Source organism: Symphodus melops (assembly GCF_947650265.1).
Source record: "Symphodus melops genome assembly, chromosome: 2".
NCBI lineage: Eukaryota > Metazoa > Chordata > Actinopteri > Labriformes > Labridae > Symphodus > Symphodus melops.
In genome coordinates, this window is record NC_136692.1 from 25,720,116 (window position 1) to 25,742,160 (window position 22,045).

The 22,045-nt window shown below is 41.1% G+C and overlaps 1 protein-coding gene across 4 annotated transcripts in view; it reads right to left on the minus strand.

Annotated features, from left to right (window-relative positions):
• Nucleotides 1-22,045, minus strand: part of armh3 (armadillo like helical domain containing 3) — a 33,122-nt gene that overhangs the window by 1,518 nt on the left and 9,559 nt on the right. For all 4 annotated transcript variants that reach the window (XM_079336873.1, XM_079336872.1, XM_079336870.1 and 1 more), the window contains 21 exons: nucleotides 21,758-21,865; nucleotides 21,573-21,665; nucleotides 21,412-21,486; nucleotides 21,209-21,295; nucleotides 19,410-19,466; nucleotides 19,273-19,316; nucleotides 18,697-18,757; nucleotides 18,514-18,560; nucleotides 16,884-16,959; nucleotides 16,641-16,734; nucleotides 14,729-14,830; nucleotides 14,504-14,562; nucleotides 14,326-14,391; nucleotides 13,535-13,604; nucleotides 13,266-13,326; nucleotides 13,087-13,175; nucleotides 11,069-11,151; nucleotides 10,182-10,308; nucleotides 9,536-9,611; nucleotides 7,782-7,860; nucleotides 169-285 (listed from right to left, as the gene is read on the minus strand). In XM_079336873.1, coding sequence (XP_079192999.1) covers nucleotides 169-285; nucleotides 7,782-7,860; nucleotides 9,536-9,611; nucleotides 10,182-10,308; nucleotides 11,069-11,151; nucleotides 13,087-13,175; nucleotides 13,266-13,326; nucleotides 13,535-13,604; nucleotides 14,326-14,391; nucleotides 14,504-14,562; nucleotides 14,729-14,830; nucleotides 16,641-16,734; nucleotides 16,884-16,959; nucleotides 18,514-18,560; nucleotides 18,697-18,757; nucleotides 19,273-19,316; nucleotides 19,410-19,466; nucleotides 21,209-21,295; nucleotides 21,412-21,486; nucleotides 21,573-21,665; nucleotides 21,758-21,865 — 1,671 coding nt within the window. The remainder of the gene's footprint in view (nucleotides 1-168; nucleotides 286-7,781; nucleotides 7,861-9,535; nucleotides 9,612-10,181; nucleotides 10,309-11,068; nucleotides 11,152-13,086; nucleotides 13,176-13,265; nucleotides 13,327-13,534; nucleotides 13,605-14,325; nucleotides 14,392-14,503; nucleotides 14,563-14,728; nucleotides 14,831-16,640; nucleotides 16,735-16,883; nucleotides 16,960-18,513; nucleotides 18,561-18,696; nucleotides 18,758-19,272; nucleotides 19,317-19,409; nucleotides 19,467-21,208; nucleotides 21,296-21,411; nucleotides 21,487-21,572; nucleotides 21,666-21,757; nucleotides 21,866-22,045) is intronic.

The following is a 22,045-nucleotide window of genomic DNA, read 5'->3' on the forward strand; positions in this document are numbered from 1 at the left end:
CGTTTAATGATTGGGTAAGAGACCGTTTTCAGCACTCAACCCGCCATCTTGTGTCTTATGGCTGGATCACAGTTAATTCAGTGCAACATCACTTACTCATCTGAAATAGATTTAAATATTAAACCTTCAACTCCCACAATGCATTGCCCTCTTTCAGTTCTCTCTTACTAGCTCCTTGAAGAAGGCAGACTCTTTGGGCTGCTCCGAGTATCTCTCAAACTGGTCCAAACCATCCTGCAGTTTGAGGGTCAGTGTGTCGTAGTTGGTCCGAACCACTTCGAGCACCTAACGGGGCGAGAGAAACACAAACATTACTGCAGAGCTGCCTTAAAGAGTCTCAGTGAACACTTAACAGGAACAGTCATTGAACTGTCAAATATTAATCAGTGTTTAATATTTCAGTGTAATATTTTTGTTCACAGGGGATCATGAGGAAGGTTGCATTAATGTAAGATCCTAATGGTCGTGTCAGGCGTAACAGGCAGTGGGAGAGGAATTTTCTAGTCTTCTGATAACTCAAAGCACTATTACGTGTGTGTGTGTGTGTGTGTGTGTGTGTGTGTGTGTGTGTGTGTGTGTGTGTGTGTGTGTGTGTGTGTGTGTGTGTGTGTATATATATATGTGATTACATCACAGCTGTACTCTGAATCTAACTCTGACTTGTGTTTTTTGAACTTGTACTAACACCTAGACACTTTACTCTCTGCTGTTCCTTGTATCTAACTTTGTATGAACACTCTTGACACTTTATTCTTTGTTGACTCTTATCTCAGTTAAATGTTTTAGTATAGCTGCACTGTCGTTCATTTGCTGCTCTGCGTGCCCTTGAATTGCCCCCCGGGGGACAAATAAAGTTTTTTGAATTTGAATATTATCCCAAATGTCACACCTACACATTCACACACTGATGGCAGAGGCTGCTATGTTCAGTGACCATCAGAAGTAACTAAGCCCATTCAAACACATTTATATGCAGCTGACAAAGCAGCAGGAGCAAATGAAACACGAGACATGTTGCTGCAGGAGCTGGGAATCAAACCCCCGACCCTCCTGCTGAGAGACCACTGACTCTACCATCCGAGCCGCAGCCACCTGGTAGTGTCGAGACAGGAGGAGAGGGCGGAGCTTGCAGGAGAGCATGTGTTTTGATCTGCTCTGAAAGTCGCATTGTAAGCCTTTAAGAAGCCGTTAGTTTTAAATAACAGATTTTGGTAATAAGGACCTTTTTTTGAAGTGAGAGGTCCTTTCAGAGAAGATTGTCTTCATCAATTTTAGGAAGTTTAAAAACAACTACCGGTAAGTAAATTCAAAATAGAGAACGTGTGAGTTTACTGTGGTTTAAAGTGCACGCTGGCCTGAGGTCAAGTGTAGCTGAATTCAGAGCTAACTATGCAGAGACTTTCCACACTTCCACCCTTAATGTTCCCCCATTTATCTGTGAAAGCCCCCCGAGGCAGACCGCTTCTATTGTTTCATTAATGTCCCTACAACACTCACCGCGAGAGACAAAGCTGAACTTTGTCATAGCATGTAGCTTTATACGATACACTCACACACGCACGCACCTTAAAGAAAGTCCAGCTTTCATCTGGGTGAACACACAGATCTGAGCAAAACAACTACACCGTATTTTCTCCTTTCAGCTCCGAGAACAATCCAGTAAATTCATGAACAGAGGGTGTAAAACAGGAAAACATCATGTTCTCTTCATTTTCCCTCCAATAAATCTGCAGCTCCGCTCACTGCTGTTGTTTTTACTTCGACCTGTGATAGCAGACTGATGAAAAATTCATTCCCATCTTTCTTTTTTATCTCACTCCCTCACAGCTCTCCATCATTCTCCTCTCCCTGTGGAAACACAGAGGTATTGTAGTTCTGAAGGAGAACCTCAACAAATAAACGTTAAGACTAACTGATCACGTGAGAGGAGAGAAGGAAAGAGGGGGAGAACAAAGAAAAACAGAAGGACAACCAGAGGATAAGTACATGGAATTAAAGTAACCTAAGTGTTTAGTTCACACACACTCAGTCAGGTGGGCAACTTTCTGCAGCACAAAGCAGACATGACTTTATAACACTAACACTGCTGTGTGTGTGACAGTGACAACAGCAGTCTTTTTTAATGAGGAGTGTTTCTGGAGGCCATTCATCTTGTCGCGTCACGACAGGGAATAAAGGCAGACACATGGTTACTGGTACGATTGGATTTGCGAGGACACAAACGTGAGCCGTGTTCATTGTGGCGCCACAGACACCTGAGACTGACCAGAGTGTTGATTGGTCCTCATCAGTGTTACACACTAACACCTGTCTAATTGTCTCTAGGTGTGTTATAGGAACAGTTTCTCTTTGCTGTAGTTCTTTCACTAAAGATATGTTTAAAAATAAATAAATAAATAAATCATGAATATGGTGATCATTTAACAGGTTAGTTTGGGGGAAAAAATCATCACTCACTCAGAAATGAGATTTTCACACCAAATCCCTTTTTTACCCAGACTGTAAGCGTGTGTATTTCTGCTGTAAAGTGGCTTTTTAATATGCGACCTGAAGGGGGTTTCTTGGCTCTTGTAGTAAGCCTCAAGTGGACACTCGAGGAACTGCAGTTCTTTTTTCCACTTTGGCCTTTCAACACAGCAGGTTACTGATTGGTCAACACTGTTTAGAGAACATGAAGGAGCTGTAATTAGTTCAGCATGGTGGTGCGATGGTGGAGAAGACACTGCTAACTCTCTTTACAGCAGTGTAACTGCTGAGTGACACAGACGCACCATGTGAGTAAACGGTCACATACAGTGTAGAACGGATAAACAGACCACGACTGACGAACTGATGATCTGAATGTGTCTTAAAAATGGACCAACGCATGATCTCTTCCTGCTTTCCTCACCTCCATTCTGCCCAACCAGACAGGTTAGAGTCATCAGCAGTCTACCAAAAACTTTAACGTTTGTCTCCACAGCTTATTATTTATTTATTCATTATTTTATCATTTCGTTCAGGTAAGAAGAAACTTTTCTTTCGTTCGGATGAAAGCTCTTTTTCTATCTCACTCATTTCTCTCCTTCCCTTTTTCATAATTGACCTACATTTCAAGTGTTCTGAGACCAATGACGTCCATTTTCTTATAAATGGCCTCGCAAGCAAAAAAATATTCAGATGAATAGAGTCATTTAGAAGCTGACGACAGCAGAGAGAGGAAAGAAAAGCAGGAGAGAGATGGAAAAGGTTTTTAACTGAAGGTCCCCAGTCAGACACAAAACAGGGTCTCTGAAGTCCATGATCAGCCAATTACAGCCTGACAACCAGTCAGCCCAAAGGGTTGATCATCATATTCAGAGTTGGATAGAAAGCAGAGTGAAACATCTGAATAAGTACGTACATCATGGTAATTGTTACTCTTTAGGTTCTGCTACATACTTAATTCACTGACGTCTCCTAAATGAACAGAAGCTGCTTCCTGTTGTAGTCAGCTGGAGCACCTGAGATATGAAGGCTGGGAAATATGTTTGTAAACTAAGGTGTCGAGTGAATGTCATTTAATTGTTTCTGTAAGAGTGTTGTCATCAGTTCAGCTGCACACATGTATTCATTTTGTGTTCACTTCTTGTTTTAACAACATTCAGATTGAGAAATAAAAGTCACACTGTAAGTCAACTCTATAAATGTGAGTGTGTCCTTTTCTCATGAATTAGTGCGTAAAGTGAACGTGAGGTAGAGTCAAAACCAGCGAAGCAAACTTGTGTTGTGTCCCGGCAGAAACAGGAACATAACACCTGATCACAAAACACACTGAACTGAGAATACAGGACGCACACACACAGCACACCTTCATCACTTTACAACGTTTAACTTTCAGACATTTTGAATATTTGCATAATTCTTTTTAATCCTGTATTTCCACATTCACTGTACATATGTCTCATTGTAAACGTAAGTAGGAACAGCACATCTGTATGAGCACGTGACAAACTAAAATCTTCAATCCTGAAACACGCGTTAACTGCATGGACTCATCTGTGCTCTGAAGTCAACCTCGTTGATCGATCACTTCATGTTGATTTTTAAAACACCAACTCCGAACGCAACCTCGAGACACTTTACATAAAGAGCAGGTCTACACCTCCTCTTTGTTAAAGTAGTATTAAAAAGTCCTTCTTGGTTTTTCTTTTAATGGTTCAAACGCATAATTCATTGTTTGAATTCATCTTTAATCCATATTCTTTAATGTTGCAGAAAAACATTTCTCCATTTCACCAGTTTATAACAAAGTCACTCTAATGTGTGTAACGCTCATAAGTTCACCTCAGCCTTCCTTCCTTTGTTGTGAATAAATCTAACTGATAAAAGTGGAGAGGTAATTGGGGAGTGTAATGACCAGATCCATCACTCTCTTATCAGCCTGTTCAAAAAAAAACCAAACAGACTCCTCCTGCTGTTTTTCTATCCTCACCATTTCCACGTTAAAGCCAAAGTTTGAAACGGATACCCACTTCAAAGAAGCTCTGCCTCCTGCAGGACTCACTGTTCCATGATGATTCAAGTCTTCAGCCCCTTTCACACGAGAACAACAGGCCACTCACGAACACTGGCTCTGGTTAAGGGGGGTGTCACACATCCCTGACGATGTTGAAAGGGCAGTGATTGTTCGAAGGGGGAATCACTCTTTCGCTGTTCTCAAACATTCACTCCTTAAAAAAACTGATCCTGTGGAAACTGAAGATGGTGGCTGCAAGGACGGAGTCTGACACTAATGACCGTTTTTTCTCCCTTGAGATCAATGATACAGAAAAGAGTTTGAAGCTGCTTCATTATTTGCACAACGATCGCCTGATATAAACATCTTTAATATCTGTCTGTTGTGAATTGTCCTTAATAGATCCTGCTTGGTTTTTCTCCTCAGCTCTCTCCGGCTTCATTCAGTATTCTATCAGGTAAAGTCGATCCGTTTACACATGAGGACGAAATTATTAGCCCCCCCATGAAAATTTCACTTTTATTTAAGTATTTCCCAAATGCTAATAAATAGAGCAAAGAATTTTTAACACAGCCTTTTTAAACATCCTAGTTTTATTTTGGATGCTTACATTATTTTACTTTGCACAGAGAAATGAAATTATATCACAAAAACCAAAAACTACCTGGGTCAAAATTATTAGCCCCCTTAAGAACTGACCTTTTAATTGAGCCATAGAACAAAACACTGTTGTGCAATGATGTGCATTACCTTTGTAGTGCTCAAAGCTTGTAAAATCAAGTTAAAATTGAGTATTATCTACCAATTTACAAACGGTATAAAAAGGTCAGTTGGGATTGAGCTGTCACTTGAGAAAGCATCATGGCAAAAACAAAAGAAATCAGTTTGGACCTGAGAAAATGAATTGTTGATGCACACAAAGCAGGAGAAGGATATTCAAAGTTATCACAGCGATTCCAAGTGTCAAGAACTGGAGTGAGAGGTATCCTGAAGAAATTCAAAGAGACCAACACAGTACAGAACAAGCCTGGCAGAGGTAGGAAGCGAAAGATTTCAAAAACTCTGGAGAGGAAACTAGTGAGAGATGTGTCTGAAGACCCCAGAACAACTGCCAAGACACTAGTGAACGACTTCACCAGGTCAGGAGTTGTAGTCTCAAAGAAGACAGTCACTAGAGCTCTGCACAGGAATGGACTGTGAGGTTGCAGACCAAGAAAAACTCCATTTCTGCAGAAGAGACACCTTCAAGCCAGACTGAAGTATGCTAAGGACAACCTGGAGAAAGATTATGCATGCTGGAAGCATGTCCTTTGGTCAGATGAGACAAAACTAGAGCTCTTTGGCCATAGAGACATTGCCTATGTTTGGAGAAAGAAGGGAGAGGCGTATAACCCAAAGAACACCATCCCCACAGTGAAACACGGTGGTGGGAGTATCATACTGTGGGGATGTTTCAGTGCGTCTGGAACTGGGAATCTCGTCAAAGTGAAAGGAATCATGAAGAAAGAAGGATATGTGAAGATTTTGAAAGAAAACCTCAAGCAGTCAGCAGCAAAACTGGGTCTGGGTCGTCGTCTGTTGTCTTCCAACACTTGGAATCGCTGTGATAACTTTGAATATCCTTCTCCTGCTTTGTGTGCATCAACAATTCATTTTCTCAGGTCCAAACTGATTTCTTTTGTTTTTGCCATGATGCTTTCTCAAGTGACAGCTCAATCCCAACTGACCTTTTTATACCGTTTGTAAATTGGTAGATAATACTCAATTTTAACTTGATTTTACAAGCTTTGAGCACTACAAAGGTAATGCACATCATTGCACAACAGTGTTTTGTTCTATGGCTCATTTAAAAGGTCAGTTCTTAAGGGGGCTAATAATTTTGACCCAGGTAGTTTTTGGTTTTTGTGATATAATTTCATTTCTCTGTGCAAAGTAAAATAATGTAAGCATCCAAAATAAAACTAGGATGTTTAAAAAGGCTGTGTTAAAAATTCTTTGCTCTATTTATTAGCATTTGGGAAATACTTAAATAAAAGTGAAATTTTCATGGGGGGGCTAATAATTTCGTCCTCATGTGTACGTTCGCTCATGCAGCCAATCCGTATCAGAACATTTTCAGGAGTTTTGTGCATGTGTGAAATTAAGATTAACATTTTTTTGTGTCTGCAAAACATGTCGTCTCATATTGAGAGGAAGATCTGAGAAGCCCAGACATTCAAAGAACATGACAGAATAAAAACCATCAGGTTTATACTGCTTTTTCTAATTCAGGTTTCTTGACATAGAACAAAAACAGTGATGACTGTGTTATGGACAATTTTACTCCATGTGTACTATATGCGTTGTACAAAGGTCTCATAGAATCTGTCATATAAAATGTATCTGAAATGTCTTAGAATACTACATGCACAGCATATTGGGTGTTTTGTTTTCCATCATTTTACACACTTTATTCTGTTTGTAGATGTGGGAACAGTCACCCAGGCTCGTTCTCACTGGACTCCATCTCCTTCTCAGCCTTGGGTGATGGTAAATAGTCATGTAGTCTCTTTTCTCACACTAGGGGATAGATTGTGCTCTGCCAGGTGGGCAGTGGCTCTATGTGGCGTGATGGGGAAGTGCTCTGTGTAGTGTGATGGAAATGTATAAGTGTTCATGTTTGCCTTTGCTCAGGGCCTCTTTCTCTCTTCACAGTGTGAGAGAAGGGTCTTCAAATGAATGTTCATTGAGACCAGATCGATCTTGGGGTTATTTTTTGAATAGATCTTGTCACTCTTTATTTATATAATAGAAAAATTCCACAAAAACTGCAAAAGGTTCAGCAGGTTATTCTTACATTTTATTGCCTTTCAATTTGTCCAAAAGTGACAGCTACTTAAAGTACTGTGTCATAATGTAGAGTATTAAAAGTTGTTCATGGTTTATGAGCAGTGTCCTCCCACCTGCCTGACCTGAGTGTCATGAATCATGGAGAGTTTGAGCTCACTGCGCTGTGATAACTGCTCTGCTTGTCTCATCTCTATAACTGATGTTTGAGCCATCCGTCTCTGCCATGCAGCAGTAACTGCTTCATAGATGAACAGACTTTCAAAATAAAATGCAGTGAACCCGTTTCAAACACTTTAAAGCACTGTGTGTTCTCCAATACGCACTAAAAAAATCATTAAGATTTACTTTTAAAATGACAAGAGCCATGTCTCCGAGGAGTTCACCTAAATGGCCTCTACATGTTTCTGAAGTTCATTTTTATTTACATGAAAGTTGTCGTCAGTGTGAGAGAGGGAGGACAGTGTGTTGTTTTTACCTGCTCTTCTGACAGCTGGGAGATGTGGTTCACAGCAGCGTACGACTCTATCTTGGGGTTAAAATGGTTGATGATTGCCCTTTAAGAAAAAAAAATCCAGGATCAACATTGTATACATGAATAAATATGTGCACACTGAAACCCTACGGCTAATGTTATTATCACTCTAGAAAACCATGATTATTATTATCAGCTGTTATAACAGGTTTAAGGGAGCGTTAAGGCCACCGTTAAAAAATGATCATTTTCTATCTGCATTGTCTGCACACTGGGTGGACCTAAGTAATCTTTAAGTGTGATCTAGATTTAATTCTTTGCTGACATGGAACAGATTGTGAAAATCCTCTGAGATGAAAGTGCGGTGTTCAAGGAGCTCACAAACACTTTCCTTGTCAAATCTCAGTGCATCACAATAATGTGTCGACCTGAGCGTCAAAACAAGCGGCCTCTGAAGACCCGCACCTTCTTCTTCATGCTGCTTTCTCAGAAACATGGGAGCTTTTTGCAGAGTGGATGATGTCAGCCTGCCCAGTCGTAGCCTGCAGGTTCTGCTGCAGTAACTTTCACATCTATTGTTATTCTCTCTACTCCTGTTTGTTAGATTGTGATGCAGCCATCAATTATTAAGTAAGCAGTGTTTATGAGCAGCTTTGGCATCTTTGTGTGACAACAGCAACAAGGAAACGTTGTGTACTCGTGCTGGTGCATGAACTGTACCATGCCGAAGCACACCTTGCTAGGACCAAGGAAGTGTAGCGTTCTTGGGCACAGACAGGAGAACTCACACTCCTCAAACTTTTAGGGGTGAAGCATGCTGAGGCACAGTACGAACAGGCTGGTGTGAGTGCGTCCTTGCACTAATTTCTATTCAGTTCTACTTGATTTCTTTGGTTGATTGCATGAAGCTAAAGGCAGTTCTTTCCAGCATTAGTTTATCATTCAATAACATAAAATGCTGTATAGCTGTAATCTAAGGTTATGGATGTGTAGAAGTGGGAGAGGCAAAGGTTTATTTTAGAGGTTGTCATATATAAGATAAATAATAGAGTAATACACAGAAAAGTCTCATTCGTAGTTCTGATGTCATAAAATGTGGGAGGCCGGAGAACTGATGGGACTTCAATAGAATTTGTCCCTTCACGCGAGTTCATTTCAACAGAGTCTTCTTTTTTCTTCATCCCTCTCTGTCTTCATCTTTTCATTTGAATATTACTCGTTCAATCTTTTCCTCCCACTCCTTCCCTTTAACCCCTGTGACTGATTATTTCAACTCTGGAGTCTATTCGATTAGAAGCCCCGTGCGGGGGTGAATCTTTGGGGAGTATCCCGCTTGTACGGGTTCCTTCAGGGGGTCTCCATGTCAGGGTGACCTCACAGGATCATCTCCTCGGAGAAAATGGAGGATGAAGAGAGATTAAAGGGGGAATGGTAAAGCTGGGATAATATACCGAATGTGTGTGTAGTACAGTAATGTTGGGTTGAAGTAGATAAAAAAAGAGAAAGCCTCGGGGAGGAAGAGGAGGGACAGAAGCAGGGCTGCAGATGAAGAAGCTGAATTACACTTCCAAAGACTTTATTTTAACCTTTCAATTTGCGATTCTGCTGAATGCCTCGTGACTTCCTTTCATTCTTGGGACACTGTTTGTGTTCATTGAGACTATATATGTGTGTGTGTGTGTGTGTGTGTGTGTGTGTGTGTGTGTGTGTGTGTGTGTGTGTGTGTGTGTGTGTGTGTGTGTGTGTGTGTGTTTTACCGAACATTGACAAGGGCGTGTGTAACTTTACTGGCTGCTTCCTTCCACTGGCCCGTGTTGGTGGAGACTCTTAAAACTGGAAGGCAGAATAAGAGCAGAGTGAGATGCAAACACAGACACACATTTTTTTTCACGTCTCATGATATCATTTCTTTTCTTTACTAATCTATCACTGTCACTCTAAATGTATTCACAGTGTGTGGGCTCTGTGTGTGGAGGCTGTAGTCTTCCAAGGGGGTGGCCCAGGTTCAAATCCAACCTGTGGCTCCTTTCCCACAGGTCTGTCTCTTTCTCCTCCTGAGCCCGCCCCCAAAAAAGCCTTTAAATGAAATCTATAAAAGTTATCTAGAGTCAAAAGTAATATTTTACAATGCCCTGTTCTGTGCAAACAAGCCTCCAAAATCCAAACATTTACAATTATCAATGTAAATACAAAGTCAAAGAGGACATATTAAAGTCTGTGCTAAAAATGAAACATAAAACATGAATCAAGCAGCAGAGGAGGTTTGTGACCCCGTAGAAACCTGCTCTCTATGTGCGTCTCTTTAAATGTAATGACTCTCCCTGAGTTTTCCCAGTAGACATTATTCACCTTTAGCAGGAATAAAAGTGTCAGCCCTGCTCAAAAGTTGACGTGCTTACGTACCCATACAGTAGAGGTTGTCAAAGACCTGGTGCATTCGTACGATTTCGTAGTACAACTCGTCGTAGCTGTTGGAGGTGGGCAGGAATGTGTCGCCGTATGTGATGAACATGTTGAACAGGTTCACTACCTGGATGAGGAGACACATATTAGATGAGCAATACAGCATTCATCAGTCCTGAAACAGAACAACCCAACGACAAAAATGAGGTAAAAGAAACAAACTAAGAACAGGTAACTTATGTATTTTAAAAGGACCATGTAGGGACGGGCATTTCAAATATGCTAAGGCTATAAATGCTAAAGAGTATGGAAATGATTTACCTGCTCCATACTTGACCCGATACAAATAAACATGAAATAATCGGTCCCCTCTGAACTACAGGACTAAACAACTCTCATGTGCTGTTCATTGTTCCATTTGTCTTGTAATCTGTGTGTCATGATCTGGCTGGCTGCAAAGAAATCTACCTACGGGTATGAATAAAGTAACCTGAACAAAAACTAATGTGAAAGCTGTTTACAGTCTGATGTGTGACAGAAACATCAAAACTGGACTACGAGCAGCAACACAGACACATGATCCGTCTCTCTTCTTACCGAAAGAAAAAACACATCCCTCCCTATGAAACACATTTCTATTAAAGACTGTACTGTCAAATCCTGTGTGTGTGTGTGTGTGTGTGTGTGTGTGTGTGTGTGTGTGTTGGATCCATTCTAAATTCATGCACTCCAGTCATTCCAGCGTGTACCCTGCACCTGCAAAGACGTCTGCAATCTGACCATCGTCAGACTTAGAATGGTCACACGGGCACAATGCACAAGTCACGTCCCCATGTGTGCATGATGTGCCTAAACACATTAACACGTTTTCAGTGTGTGTTGCTCACCAGTAAGGCCAGATGAAAGATGTTGTGCTTGGCCAGCAGTGTGGTCTCGTTTGACAGCAGGAACTTCAGCAGGTTGATGAGCGCTGTGCAGACAGAAACATGCTCATGAAATAATCTGAGAGTTCTGACAGTCAACTAACAGCAGAGTCATGTGGCAGCAGTCTGCTTTCATGTGTGTGTTTTTTTTTTTTATCAAGGCCAATAATGGAAACACAGGAGGGGGGAACCTTTCAACATCAAATCGAGTTCTTACGGAGGAAAGAAAAAGCCATAAGAAGAACCAAAGTGTGCACAAACAGGACTCCAAAAGAACAACCTGAACAAAGATAAACACGTCTTTCCTGTTCATTTGGCTTTTTTCTTCTCCAGTTTAATTTCAGGGCACGTCATTATCACCATCAGGAGGATAGAGTTTGTGTTGTTCAGGGAATTAAGCTGATTATTTGTCTGATTATGGGAGAATGCATCCTAATAACACTCAGCGCTATGGGGCCGTTACAGACTGATGCATCGTCTCCTGTGTGTTGACCAGACTAAAAACAGGCCACCAGGAAGTGTCGGCTTTCTTTAACGACTCATTATCCAATCTTAATGACACGATACATTTTCAAGACAACAGGTCTAATGACTTCAGGAGTAAAATGACTGTTAAAAAAAACTAAAAGCAAACCCATTTATGAGCCTCGTGAAGCAAATCCCCTGCACACTGAAATGTGTCTTCTATTCATGCAAATGATTTCATCCTGAAACTTTCATAAGGAAAGCTATGAGAAGTTTCCATTTCTGACCGTTTCAGTCAGCTCCTCGTGACAGCTTGATGCTGAAAAGATCTTCACCATGACGTGTAGCTATAATTCATCTAATTCAATGTCTATATCATTCTCCTTCTTCATCTCTCTCGAAGCCCAGCAGTTTCAGCAGACGGCTCCTCGAAATGCTCCAGCAGCACTTGTAGTATGAAGATCAACTTTATTAACAAATTAAACTGACGAGTTTCATCTTCTGGCCATGTAGCCAAGAGTTTGGTTTTTTTAGGCAGAAAAATGTGCTTGGTATCTTTTGTATGAAGCGTTTTTGCACTGGAAGAAAAGTGCTGCATGTATGTCTCCAAAAAAATGAAATAAAAAGATAAAGCCTGAAGGTTTATAAAAACATTGAGGGAGATTTAAGCTCCGGGGCTTTGAAGGTGCATTTTGAAAGACAAACTTTAATGACTTTCCGATGAATGTTCGGCAGCTCTAACCTCACTCAGAGTATTTTCTCTTCAAATATATCCGTATATCTTTTTACCAACATTACTGCTCTCTCTTTCTCATTCACCGTCCAGTTTATTTTGGGTGAGAAGCCACATGTAAACTATTATTTTTAACAGTTAAAAAAACAAATAGACATGTCTGCCTCTTGTCTGCGATATCGTTTCATTTGTTTTGTCATGTTTTCTTCGGGCGTTTTAACATTAGGCATGATTGTTTCATACTGTACCCGAGCACGATTGTTCCCCCTCCCCGCTGGTCTGCGTCGACATTAGTAGCATCGTTACGTACCCCAGTACACTCGCCTATGTATACAATCGAGCAGGTGACAGTATGTATATAGTTAGGTTGCAAATCCGCCAAATAGCAGAAAAAAGGAGTAGTAACCATGGCAACAACTGGTGGGGTGAGTCCATCCTGCTAACTGTGGATGTTTTTGTTACTTCTTAGAGGCCAACTACGAGCCTCTTCCTACCTCCACATCTATCGTGCAGCTTAGAGGATGAAATGAGCCCGTGCTGTGTGGGTGTGATGGAGTTTGAAGTGATAGCAGCCGTTTAGATTTAAAGTTGTATTTTCGTATCAAGTCATTCAGTTGCATCACTTAAAAAAGTTCTTCAGCCTCGGCATCATGCAGGATATGTTTGTCCTTAATGCAGCTGAGCAAAAGCAGATTAGGTTCCCCAAAATGTTCTTTGTCCTCTAGAAAAAGTTCCTGCTCAATAATTCGGATTAAATTGGCCGAGATCAGTGCGGCATCCTTACCGGACCAGAGCTCTCTCCAGGTGTAGTGTAACCTGATTCTGCACTTCTTCTGGTAGCACAGCAGTTTGTGGATGATCTGCACACAGCGCCTGTGCAGGAGATAAACACACGAAGCTGTGACGATGGAGCGAGTTGGTAAATGAGGAGGTAAAACGTGTGTGACGCTTTCGTGTTCTCACAAGTATAAATCCATGGGGAAATCCTTCATCATGTGAGTGACAATGAACTCCACCATCAGATCTGGACAAGGAGGCAGAGATGAGACAGTAAAGTAAGACTGATACAAACACGCCAGAAAAAAAACACAATGACCCAAGTTGGGGTCATGAGAACAATCTGCTTGGCTGTGTTCTGCCGTGTTGACGTTTCTATGAGCAGGAAGATAAATTCAAACATTAAAGTCACTGAAAGTCAGAGGAGAACAACATGTATGGTTTTCTTTTCATACCTAGAACTGCACACACCAGAGGCCGTGAGGGGATGTTCTTGTCCACTGCTTTTTTTCTGTGTCTCATTGGCTGAAAAACACAGAATTTAAATTGAGCTTTAAAATGACAGTCATTTATAAGAAGTGTAAGGAAATGAGAAAAGCTCCTGCACACTGTCGTCAGCATGAAGGAAGACAGAAGCTTTTGTCTTTAAGTTGCAACATCCTCCGAAGCTCCTTTCACACATTCAGGTGTTAAAATGATCAAACTTAATACTGTATGAAAGTGTCACACAGTGTGTTCAGCTAAATAAACAACAACTACAACATGACACTTTGAGGACATTGTCATTTAAACAAGATTTGTCAATATAAGAACATGCAGGACAAAAAACTGAAAGTCATAATCTGTGTTGTCATAAGTCTTAAAAGCTGAAGCTGCCACGTAACATTTGAAACTGCCGTGGACAAAGTTGTCCCTTTTATCTCTTTGCTGATCCTGTCCTGTACATGCCGAAGTAGTGGATTTGGATTTTTAAAAACCTGCTCCTGCTGTCTTTTAAAAGTCAAAGGTATCCCTCACTGTCAATAATTGCTTTGGAAAATGTCACGTCGTCGACACCTACCCATGATCAGGCATTAAAAATGACAACTTTAAAATCTTATTCCTGATGTTGTCCGTTTCATAACCAGTAAAAACACGTCACCGGAGCGCTTGCTGACATGAAGGGAAATATACAAGATGACATGAAACGCTGTCAACAATAAATTAGTGCTCATTTCCAATTCTCAACTCACAACATGAAACTCACCATTCTGTGGAGATTGACTCTGAAGTTCATGTTGTCATCATGAAGAAAGGCATCAGCGTACTGGTCCTGTCACACACACACACACACACACACACACACACACACACACACAGGTAGAGTCAGTACAGAGACAGTCTGTGTGGTGGATTAAACGTCACAGCAGCGTACCCACTCTTACCTCGGCTATGCAGGTGAGAATGATGAGGCACAGTCTGGCACTGTTGAGTCGATGTTCATCTAGAAGCACACAGATGTAACGTGTTTTAAGAAGGAGTTTAAAACAAAATGCTTGTTATAAAGTGTAATAACAGAGGTGGATTTGCCTCTATTCTAATAAAAAGAAAGAAAAGAGAGAATGATTAGAGGAGTGACAGAGACAAAGAAGGACGAAATGTATATTTACCTTTCGTGTCCTGCATTACGATGGACGCATACTTGAGGAAGGTGATCAAAAGGTTGCTCGTCTGCAGGTTGGGATCCAGCGGCAGCTCCGGGTTGTTCATCACTACGAAACAGATGTTCAAATAAAACTTCAATCAAGCATAATCACTACGACTTTGAACAAAACCAACATCTTATCAGTCACTCCCTGCTAAGCGCTAAAAGCTAGCTCTGTAACTCAGGAGAAATAGAGCAACAAGAAATCCGCTCCAGTCAAAGACGACTGCAGTGGATCCTGAAGTATGCACTGATATATAAACAGACTTTGAATCCTTGGATCAATCAATCCAGTATCATTGTGAATCAAAAAAACAATTCAAAATCGATTTGTGACCCCAAGAATCCAAATCGTGAGACACCCAAAGATTCTGAATACACAGACAAGTCAAACTTTGACTTTATTTAATAAATAACGATGTTCAGCGTTCTTTAGCCCAGACTGAGCTCCTTCAATCAAACAAACATCATTACAAACAGTGACGTCTTCGTCCCCTTACTGTAGCTTGCCGTCTTGTCCAGACAGGCATCTTCATCCATTAAAGAAAAAATCTCTGCTCGCTCAAACATACAGCTTGTTCCATGGATAAATAATGAAGGGGTCTTTTATATATTTCTATCTCCCCCCCCGAACCCTTTCACCCAGATTAGTTTGCTTCATCGTCCAATCAGTGCAGAACAAAAGACTTCACCCTGTCTACAAACATATCATCACAGGGGGCTTTAACATAAAGGAAAAGTATATTACGTGTGTGTGTGTGTGTGTGTGTGTGTGTGTGTGTGTGTGTGTGTGTGTGTGTGTGTGTGTGTGTGTGAGAGATCTCTGAGTGCTGAGGCTCCCATGACATGTGGTAAAGCACGCGTCATGTCAAACATTCATCTGTATTTGAAGCTGTAGGTTAATATTTGATGGCTCTGGGGTTTAAAGAAACGGCAGGAGAGCGAGCCACATATAGAAACATGCACCTTTTAACAGCGTCAGTGTGGAAGCATGCCGACTGACCTGGTTACAAACGTGTTTGCTGCAACGTTCACCTTTTACAGAAGTCGGGGGTGACGTACGCGCAGTCAGGTTTAATGTGATAAATACGAGTACTTGTTTTAATGTAGCTGTTAAAGTGTAATAATCTACATTAGAAGTTCACTGTTGTATCATCTAACCGTCCAAATGTATTGAAGACAAGCTGCTGTTCAGGGTACATGTGAACAAGAGTCGCCATGTTTAAAGGCACAGTATTAAAAAATGCATGTTTAAACTATCAAAATTAATTTGACTTGAAAGCAGACAAACCCTTCATCCCAAAACGCTCTTGTTCTATTTTCTGCCTTTTTCTGTTCAAACGTTGAACACGGAAACATGTGACTAAAGCTGTCCTCACTTGTGAGTTCTGAAACCTGCAACGTGCAATACTAAATGTTGTAGGCAGTTTTAAAGGCTGCAAAAAGTACATTTCATAACACATGTTGACAGAGCAGACGTAGGAGGGCAGGACAAACACCCTTTGTGATGTCATGAAGGGAAAATCTCCAAACGGCCTGTTCGAGCACACATTATCTGAAGAGTGGAGCAGGAAAAAGACGGAGAGGCTTTTTTTATACTAAGGAGGGTTTGTAAACTTGGGACACATATCAGTGTTTGAAACACACGACTAAATGACTAAATGTGTTCTGCATAATATGTGACCTTTAAGAAGGTAGAAACTTTGAGCTAGCTGCTTCCTTTCATAAAGACAAACACCTAAACTTATCAGTTACAGACTTCAAAGCCTTGAGACGGCGATACATTAAACCTTCAGAAACCCGTGTTTTACAGAACAGACACCACAGCCATGTTTCTCACGGCTTGGCTCTGAAAAGTAGAAAGGCGATTGGCTTACTGTCCAGGGAGGGCGGTGTTGTGCCGAGCGGGGTGGTTGGAGTAGGCGTGGTTGGTGTGGTAGGTATGGTTGGGATGTCGATCTCAGGATGGCTCTGTTCAAAAACCAAATGAACATGTGAAAGTATTAACAGGGAAAGAAGGCAGGAGAGTTAGAGAGGATTCTGGATGAGGAGCCTTCACTTCAGGTAGAGCAACACGTGTCGACAGGATGTCACATGCACAGAAAAGTCACGAGTCTCACCTGTGCTAACACAGTGATGAAGTTCCGGTTTAGGTGCACAGCCTCGTACAGCGCCAACAGAATGGCCTCATTTGTCCTGAGGAAGAAAAGGAAGTTTGAGGTTCGAGTCAACACATTCATTTAGAAAATAAAACCTTCACACAACATTAGATGGGGCACTAAGAAGCTCCACGCTCCGATGAAGTCAAGCTCAGGGAACGAGAGGAGGGGCAGTCTGCTGATTCAACTGATTAATAATTTCAACAGCAGCTCACTCTTTTAATTTATTGTATCATTAACTACTGCACAAAGTGTGCAACCGCTAATACATCATTCTACATCCAATAGTTTATAAAGTACTTCACATTAAAGATGTTAACCTCCACAGTACACCGTGCACAGAAACTGTTTGAATGTTGTCACCACAAACTTTTTCAGAGACTCAAATGAAACTGAAGTCGTCCAAAGGACTGAAACATGGATGAAATACTGAAGTTTTTAGACAGTGAAGAGAGAGAGCAGCGTCTACAACATGATGGTTTTCAAGACAATTCAAACTTTAACTCCTGATTGGTTGATAGGTGCTCTTTAGCTCAAATCAGCCTCACACCTCTGCATAAATGAACAAGGGCTCCTTCAGTTCAGACTGGTCCTGGTCTCTGATCTAAACTCAGTCAAACACCAACCTGCCAACGCTCACGTCGACAAGACCCCGTCAGAGAAAAGGGACGATACCACCTGAGAGGCTTTTTTTTCTATTGATAAGATTTCTGCTCCATGTTAAATGGAGTTGAGCTTGTGGTTTTATTCACACACTGATGGCAGACGCTGCTATGTAAAGTGACCATCAGTATAATTAGCTAATCCCAGTCAGACACATTTATCCCCTGCCAACAAAGCAGCGGGAGCATCTTGGGTTTAGGTGTGTTGCCCAAGGGCACATGTGACATGTAACTGACTGAGCTGGGAATTAAACCCCCGACTGTCTGGTTGAGAGATGACTGACTTGACCACTGAGCCACAGCTGCACCCCCCATGTTTAAAAGATAATTATAAGATCTTTGACAACTGTTGAAAAGACGTTTAAAACCGTTTGGTTTGTCACCCTGCTGATGTTATCAAAATGATAAATCAAGAGTTGAGTTTCTTGAGTTTATGGTCAAAAACGAGTCCTGAATGGACTGACCTGATTTCACTCTGGGAGTGACTCGATCTGTTCCTGAACCTGCAGGAGGCCGTTTGTGTCTTTCCTTGGTCATACGTGATGATTGTTAAGGACTGAAGAGTCTGTTTCTCTTTTCCATTCTGCTTTGGAGTCGAAAGATGAATCGAGTATCTTGTTTTTATTTTAATGTTCAGATCTTGTTATGATAAAAAACTCAAAGACCAGAACCAGGAAATCCAGCAGAGAGTCGCTCTGAGAGTCTCAACTGTTTGATCTCATAAATGTTTCATATTGACTCTGACTGGTTACCGGTAACAATCAATTATCTTTAACGGGGTGAAGCTGCACTGTGAGCCAATCAAAGTCGAGCCTGCCCTTTAACAGCTACAGTACGGACTCAAGTAGGACGTTATGAAGGATTCTCTCGCGGAAGTCGTAGAAAACAACGCAAATTAATTTGACTGAGAAGATTCTTTTTGCACTTACTGAACCGAGAGTTTCTCGTCAGCGTCTGCTATAAACATGCTGCCCACCTGTAAGCAGAAAGAACAAGCGATCAGCCAACACTGAAGAAGAAGAAGTCGCTCCAACAAATTAAAGATATAAAAGATTCATCATAATAATCACACATTCGACTTGTTTAAATAGAAAGTCGTTATCAGTTCGTACCATACTGGTGAGGGTTGAAAAGAAGCCCCCCTGGTTCTCCTCCTCTTTGTCTTTGTACTGCCTGAAAGGAGAAAAGGACAGACAGTGTGAAGTAATTAAAACGAGGAGAACTGAAGGCAGGCAGGTCGGGCCATCCAGCAGCAGAGACAGAGATATATGACTCCACTCAAACATAGCACTTGTAAGCTAACACACATTTCCATAACATCTCCTTCTACATGCTGCTATTTATTATCGGAGGGGCATTCGGTTTAAACAAAAAAAACAATGAACTGCACCGAGCCGCCATCCATCACTTTGATGCGTCTATTGACACAGGCAGACTTCCCAAACAGCATTTTAATTTCCAAACCTCTGCTTCATCTAAAAAAACAACAACAACAAAAAACAACAGCACAACTGACTGACAAAGAAAGCTGTCGGATATAAATAACCCAAAGGAGAAAAGGGAGGTTTTGAGTCAGGAGAATAGAAATAGAACATCTGTGGGAGATATTAAACTAAAGCTGCCTCAGCCCATCGTGCAGCACATGATGAAGAACATGTTCCTGACATGCGGACATTTTTAGATCTCACCTGTTATATTCTGTCAGAGCGTGGTGGACAACCATCCCCATTCCCTGAGACAGAGAGAGAAAAGTGTTTGAGTCAAACCTTTCATCATGAGCCTGACACCACACGGGTCACTTCATAGTAATCACTTCTATACTTACATCGAGTGTTGGCTCATCATCCACAATGGAGAGCTTCACTATGTACGGATTCACCGACTTAACAAACGGAGGAGAGAAGTCAAATCAGAAGCTGACACAAATACTCAACTCAATACTTCAACCATCTCTGTACGAACAAAAGTTATTACTTAAAGGTCTATAAATATGAAAGGTCCTGTAACTCCATAACAAAAACATGAATATAACCTTTACGCTTTCTATATTGTTAAATGTCAAGAACACGAGTTTGGCCGCCTGTCCACCAAGCACTTTTTCCTGAGCACTTGCATCCTTTTTCAATTGGGAGAAAATTTGCAGCAGCTGCCAGTTTAAAAAAACGCATCGGCCAGCGTCATTTTTCTGAGCGCTTCGCCCTTTTTTTCGCTCTGAGGAAGAAAGGCGTTCTTTTGCAAAAGTGTGATAATTTCCTGTAGTTTTGCCAACGTCATATCGTGTCCTGTACCCAAATCCTCTTTTCTCTGAACAGGACAAAAAACATCTAAAATAAAAAAAAAAACATTAAAACGGAGCAGTTTCCGTCCATCAGAGTGGATGCTTCGCTCATTTCATCTAAATAACAGTTTGCAGCTTGAATGAAGTCTACCGTGTATTTTAGCATTAACTGAATTCCACTATTATTCTTAACATGCCAATATTTAGAATTACAAACAGCTCCTTATAATTCAGTATATTTCAGTTTATAAGCAACAGACTTGTTTTATCTGAAATTACCGGCAAGGTGTGAATTAAATCTAGAATCAATAAACAATTTAAGCGGTTACCATGATGCAAAGACATGAAAGTCCAAGAATGTAAATCTGCTGTATATTTTCTAAAGTACCGTAAATTCCGGACTATTGAGCGCACCTGGATATAAGCCGCACCGGCTAAAAATAAGTAAATAAATGCATTTGTACACATATAAGCCGCACTTGATTATAAGCCGCAGGTGTCCACGCTATAACAAGAGCTATTTACACAGAAAGATGTGACACAAAAACATTGTTTTAACATTTAATTAACTACGTAGGCTACCGGTAACATCCGCAAATACGAAGCCTACTAACTGGAAATCCTTTATCGAACAGTGTCAGTAACACGGCTGATGAAAAAGATTACCGTAATACAGTAATACATTTCACAAGAAAAAGTCCGTCCATTCAGTGCCTCAGAATGACTTCATTTCCTCACTTCCTCAGTCTCTTTTTCGTTGTCGCTGTCAGTGTCAACATTACGTGCAGCAGCTCTGTTAGCTTCTTTGACAGCCGGGTCGATCGTCGTTAACTTGAAAGCTGCATCATATGCATTTCTCCGTGTGTTTTCCATGATGAGGGTGCGTGCATAAAGCGCAAAATGACTGACATTAAGATCCGACGTGACGAGGTCAAATGTTTTTGCGGCAGAAGCTCATTGTCCCCCGACAAAAATCCATTAATAAGCCGCATCCTTGTAAAAGCCGCAGTGTTGAAAACATGACAAAAAAGTAGCGGCTTATAGTCCGGAATTTACGGTATATCTTAAAAAAAAAAAAAAAAAAAAAAAAATCGGATGATGGTGTAGATATTATTCACGTGTCTGGAGCTTTCTGTAGACGTGCACAGAGCACATTCAGAATATAGACAATTACAAAAGTTGCATCTTTTTAATCTGAGAGCACAGCGACAAAAAAAAAAAAAAAAGTTAAGTTAAGTCGTGGCTGGAAGGGTGGGCATTCATTTCATCATCATGCATACTCAGCTTCCCTGAGTAGAAAACATGTTTAATAGACATACAGGCTCATTTGATCAATGTGCATGTACCTCATATTTTCTGTAGTTGACCAAAAGAGCGAGGAGAACGACAGCGTCATAACCATGCTGCCCTCTACTGGACACCTCTGACATAATCTGAGGAGGAGAAAAAAGAACAACAATGTGACTGCAATTGAAGAAAGACTATTTTTAAATAAAAGTCGCAGAATCACCAAAACACATAAAAAAAATGTCTTCAGCTCATCGCTCACCTGCAGAATGGCTTCAAAGATGCTGTTGATCATCACATATTCCAGGATGGTGTTCTGACTTATATTGTCTGTTACCTGCAGACACACTTCTCATATTAGCATTCCCCAAAGCCAAACACATTAAAGTTCATCTTCCTTTTTTAAAATGCTCTCTGCCTCACCGTCACAAGACACAGGAGCAGTTTGAGGCACAGACTCTTGAGACTTTCTGATCCGTCTCCACAAAGAAGGCTGTCCAGTCTCTCCATCAGGTCCTGAGGGACACAAACGCATCACAGGATTCACTGCAAACCGTTTATCTCTCTCCTTTCTTTCTTCCAGATAGTCCACACACTCACACACACACCTTCATCCTTTGCTCAGCCTTGTCAAACCCCATCAACATGTTGATGATGTCAAAGCCGGACGCAGACTTGTTCTTCTGGTGAACTCCTCGGAAAAGTGCACAGAGAGTCTGTGGAGGGATGCAGAGGAGTAAAGTGAGCGCCAGAACACTTGAAACTAAAAAGCATTTCACTCTCAAGTCTTCTTGGCAGTATACTAATGACACCATAAAAGGCCCATGAACCCTATCAGGGAGGCCTTTAAGTGCAGTTACAGTAGTTTCTGCAAACTTGTGATTCTTCTATTGTGT